The sequence below is a fragment of the Chelonoidis abingdonii genome, chromosome 14 (assembly GCF_003597395.2).
Source record: "Chelonoidis abingdonii isolate Lonesome George chromosome 14, CheloAbing_2.0, whole genome shotgun sequence".
Classification (NCBI taxonomy): Eukaryota; Metazoa; Chordata; order Testudines; family Testudinidae; genus Chelonoidis; species Chelonoidis abingdonii.
Window position 1 is genome coordinate 40,137,158 of NC_133782.1, and position 4,889 is coordinate 40,142,046.

At 64.5% G+C, this 4,889-nt stretch overlaps 1 protein-coding gene across 1 annotated transcript in view; it reads right to left on the minus strand.

The window, feature by feature from the left end:
* The window catches only part of TEP1 (telomerase associated protein 1), a 25,133-nt gene that overhangs the window by 6,559 nt on the left and 13,685 nt on the right, over window positions 1-4,889 (minus strand). Inside the window, 12 exon segments of the mRNA XM_075072401.1 lie at window positions 1-98; window positions 192-316; window positions 558-675; window positions 1,172-1,388; window positions 1,611-1,725; window positions 1,941-2,029; window positions 2,130-2,269; window positions 2,494-2,644; window positions 2,771-2,903; window positions 3,179-3,271; window positions 3,530-3,709; window positions 3,800-3,953. Coding sequence (XP_074928502.1) covers window positions 1-98; window positions 192-316; window positions 558-675; window positions 1,172-1,388; window positions 1,611-1,725; window positions 1,941-2,029; window positions 2,130-2,269; window positions 2,494-2,644; window positions 2,771-2,903; window positions 3,179-3,271; window positions 3,530-3,709; window positions 3,800-3,953 — 1,613 coding nt within the window.

Here is a 4,889-nt window from a genome sequence, read left to right on the forward strand (position 1 = left end):
TTAAGTGCCCATCCAGGGAGACACTGGCCAGCTGTCTGCGATCAGGGCTGACGCAGCAGCCTGTGACCCGGCCCCGGTGAGCATCAGTAGCCAGGAGCCTGGAAAAGAGAGAGATTCCTATGGTGTCCCCACCGTTGCCCCCAAAACCAGCCCCCCTGCTACCCCCCAGAGGGGCAGCCCCTCAGCAGTACCTGCTGCCCTCACGCAGGCCCCAGGTCTCCAGTCCCCCAGCGGAGGTGCCCAGGCACAGTGTCCTGTCAGCGAGGAAGACGCAGGCCGAGATCCCAGCGCTGCCACTCAGCAGGGTCTTCAGCTCCTGGGAGCAAGGTGCGGGGGGGGGGGGGTGAGAATACAGAGCCCCCTGCCGGCCCCTGGCTTCCCCTGCCCCCCAGCTCCTCCTGTCCCTAGCTTGCCCCCGGCCTGTCTCCAGCTCCCTGGCTCCCCCACCTCCCCATCCTGCCTCCCACCTCCCTCTGCCCCTGACCCCAAACCAACCAGCCCCAGTGTCGTTCCATGGCAAGAGATCCCCTGAATCTGCCCTGCCCTCCCCCTGGTACCTGGCCACTTTGCATGTCCAGCAGGAGCAGGGTCCCGTCGGTGCTGCCCACAGCAGCCTGGCGCCCGCAGGGGGAGATGGCCACACAGGTGGGGGACGTGGGCAGGGCCAGGGCGATGCTGGGGGTGGGGGGAGGAGGTCATGGGGGAACGAGGCCCAGGAGCAGACAGACACCCAGTGCTGCCCACCCCCAGAGCTCGGAGACAGGCAGCACCCCACCCAGAACACCGTCCCCCCCAAAGACCCCTGCCCTCCCCCAATGGAGCCCCGAGTCCCACAGGGAGCCAGCCCCGCCCCTCCCCTCCCCCAGGACAGAGATACGCAGCCCCCCCAGCCAGGCTCTCCAGCCCTGCAGCCCCACCCAGTCCATGGGATCCACACACCCCATCCCCCTACCAGGTTACAGGAGGGTCCCCCAACCCAGAACAGGCGCCCCAGGCTGTGGACCAGCTAAGCCGGGAACAGGGCCGGGGCCTGGCTGAGTGAGAGCCCTAGAGGGCAGACGCCAGGACCCGTGGTGAGGGGCAGGGGGCGCCTGGGGGAGGGGGTCATGGTGAGGGGCAGATGGGCGCCAGGGAGGAGGGGGACGGCCTCCCCCTACGGTGGCCCCATTACCTGTCAGGGTGGGGGGTATCCTGGACCTTGTTGCGCCAGAGCAGCAGACGCCCCCCCGGGGGGGCCAGGGCCTGGGCCTGGGTGCCCAGCGAGGAGCCATCAGGCGCATTGGCTGCCAGCTGGGCCAGGAGCGACGGGTTCTCGCAGAGCAGCGCCGCGCCTGCCTGCACCATCGCCCGGAACGCGCCCACCTCGCCCGGGGGTTCGGCGCTGCCCGCTGTGGGGAGAGACGTCTGTTACAGGGGCACAACAGCCCCCATCAGCACCCCTATTTCAGCCTCTTGTAGGCCCCCCCCACCTCCCATTCCTCCAACAGCAGCCCCCCCCATTACACCAAGGCACCTCCCCATGTCCCTGTGGACAGGCCCCCCTCTGCACAGGGCTGACTCCCGACTGGCAGCCCCCGGAGGTGCCCCCCACCCCAGGCCACCCCACTCACCGTGCAGGGCATAGGCCTGGCCCAGCACAGGCAGCAGCCCCAGGCGGACGTGGGCAGCCACGAAGCGTAGGTCCGTCAGGAGGGAGCCCAGGAGGTCAGGGCGTCCAGCGCAGACCTGCCGGGACAGCGGGGTCACCCAGGGGTGCTGCCCACCCAGCCCGCCCCCGCAGCCCACCCCATGCCCAGCCCCGCTCCTGCCCAGCCTCTACCGGAGGCAGCTGTGCAGGGTCCCCTGTCCCCCCACCTCCCCCCACCCGCCCAATCCTGCCCTCCTGCCAAGCCCCACCCCAGCTAAGCCATCCACCCCCACCCCCAGTGCCCCGTACCCACCAGGTGGTAGGGCAGAGCCGCCAGGGAGCCAGCCTCGCTGCCCTGGAAGCTCCAAGACACGTCCGGGTCGCAGAGTTTCCAGAGATGAGCTGGAGGTGAGGGGGAGACTGTCACTCACAATGCTCAGCAGCCCCGGCTGGGGGGTCACAGGCCCAGCCCAGACACCACCCCACGGGGCGACCTCCTGACCTGCTATCAGAGCGTGAGCCGCTTGCTCCAGGCCCGGTTCCTTCAGGTAGCGCCGTTCCACCGCTGTCCGCAGGGGGGCACCGCAGAGGTGGAGCCGCGAGCCAGGGGCCTCCGAGGGGGCCCCACACACGCCCGCCAGCCTGGGGGGGTGACAGACGGGGACAGAGAACAGAGCTCGGAGCCAGGTCCTGGGAGCCTGCCAGAGCCCGAGAGGACCCAGGCATCCGGGACCCCAACCCCCACTCCCCTCCCAGAGCAGGAGAGAACCCAGGAGTCCGGGCTCCCAGCCCTCCCTCTCTTACCACTAAATCCCACTCTCCTCTCCCGGCCAGGAGAGAACCCAGGCGCCCTGGTCCCCACTCACCCCCTCAGGCTCCTCATCAGGGAATAGATGGGGGCCTTTGGGATGGTCGCCGCACGGCCCCCAGCAGCCATGCCTCTCTCCCAGGTGATGGGCACCCCACCCAGCTCCCTCCACATGGTGAGCACGGCGAGGAGATCGCGCTCCAGCAGGCCTGCAGAGGACAGAGGAGCGAGGGTCAGGGACGATTCGCCTGGTGCTGAGATGCAGCCAGCTCTGGGGAGCAGCGGCTGGTAGCAATGCCAGTTAACACCCCCCAGCACCTTGAGCTGTCTCTTACCGTCTTTGCTGGCCCAGAGGGCAGCAACGGCAATGGCCACTGGCTCAGCCCCATGCTCCTGCTCCAGGCAGCCCAGTATGTGCTGGAGCAGGGCGGGCAGCGCCGGGGGCAGTGTCTGGATCCTCTCCGAGACCTGAAGGGAGGGACACAGGACCCTGAGGGGTTTGGAGAGCCTCGCGCCGCCAGCCTGGAGCCCCTCCTGTCCCCATCCCTCCCCTGGGGTCCCTAGCAGGGAGAGTCCTGCATTACCAGCCCAGACACCTGGGTCCCCTTTCATCCTGGCCCCACCCCTGGGGACCCTAGAAGGCAGAAACCCACGCTGGAGGCCCAGATGCCTGGGTCCCCTTCCATCCAGGCCCCTCCCCTGGGGTCCCCAGATGCCTGGGTCCCCCTGTGAGGCTAAGGCACCTTTTCGTAGATGGTGAAGGCTCGCAGATCCTGGGTGAGCAGTGCCAGGTACAGGGGCTGCTGGGCACCACGCTTCAGTAGCACCAGCCGCATCTGGAGAGAGACAGACAGGGTCACAGCAGGCAGGGAGCCCCTGGACAAAAGCCAGTGCCCCTGCCCCACCCAGCCAGAGCAGGAGAGAACCCTGGAGTCCGACCCCCAACCCATCCCTGCTCCAACCACTAGACTTCACTCCCCTCCCAGTGCTGGGATAGAACCCAGGAGTCCTGGCTCCCAGTCCCCACCCCCTCGCTCTAACCACTAGACTCCACGCCCCTGCCAGAGGACCAAGGGATCCGGGCACCTCCCCACCTGGTTGTTGAAGGTTGTCTCCTCCAGCTTCTTTCCATACAGGGCGAGGTCCCGGCGGACCAGCCCAGCCCGGTCGCAGGGGTCCAGAGGCCCCAGGGGGATGACAACGGTGTCCGCCCGTCGCTGTAGGGAATCCAGGAGTCTGGAGCCCTCACCGATGCTCAGAACCAGACTCACGCGCTGGAGGGAGAAGAGAGGAGCTGAGCAGGTGGCGGGGTTGGCGGGGGGAAAGAGGGGGTCCCCAGAGGCAGGGGTGGGGGCTGGACTTACTGGGGGCAGCCGCGCTGGGAGCCAGTCAGAGACGGGCTGCCCACTGTCCCCGTGGATCTGGTCAGCCCCGTCGAGCAGCACAGCAAGGCGCTGGGCTCCCCGGAGCAACTCGGCCACCGCAGGCAGGAGGGACTCCAGACAGCACACCAGCCCCCTGCAACGGGTAGGCAGGGATGGGACCCAGGCATCCAGGAGCGCCCAGTCCTCCAGCTTTAACCCCTAGACCCCACTTCCCTCCAGAGCCTGGGAGAAAATCCAAGAGTCCTAGGTCCCAGACCCCCTGCAGTAACCACTAGACCCCACTCCCACCCAGTGCCTGGAGTCCTGGCTTCCAGCCCCCTGCCACACACCCCCCCTTGCTCTAACCACTAGACCCCACTCTCACCCAGTGCCAGGAGTCTTGGCTTCCAGCCCACCCCCTGCACATACACACACCCTTGCTCTAACCATGTCATAGCTATAAAGGGAAGGGAACAGCCCTCCTATGTACAATACTATAAAATCCCTCCTGGCCAGAGACACCAAAATCCTTTTAGCTGTAAAGGGTTAAGAAGCTCAGGTAACCTGGCTGACACCTGACTCAAAAGACCAATAAGGGGACAAGATACTTTCAAATCTTGGTGGAGGAAAGTCTTTGTTTGCGCTCTTTGTTTTGGGGGTTGTTCGCTCTTGGGACTAAGAGGGACCAGACCTCAATCCAGCCTCTCCAAATCTTTCTGAACTAGTCTCTCATGTTTCAAAATTGTAAGTAGCCAGGCAAGGCGGATTAGTTTTAATTTTGTTTTTCTCAACTTGTAAATGTTTCTTTTTGCTGTTTGTTGTAACTGTGAACCTAATGCTAGAGGGGGTTCCTCTGGGCTCTATGAATCTGATTACCCTGTAAAGTTATTTTCCATCCTGATTTTACAGAGATGATTTTTACCTTTCTTCCTTTAATTAAAAGGTTTCTTTTTAACAACCTGATTGATTTGTCCTTGTTTTAAGATCCAAGGGGATTGGATCTGGAGTCACCAGGAATTGGTGGGGGAAAGGAGGGGGATGGTTAAATTCTCCTTGTGTTAATCCAAGGGGTTGGATCAGTGTTCATCAG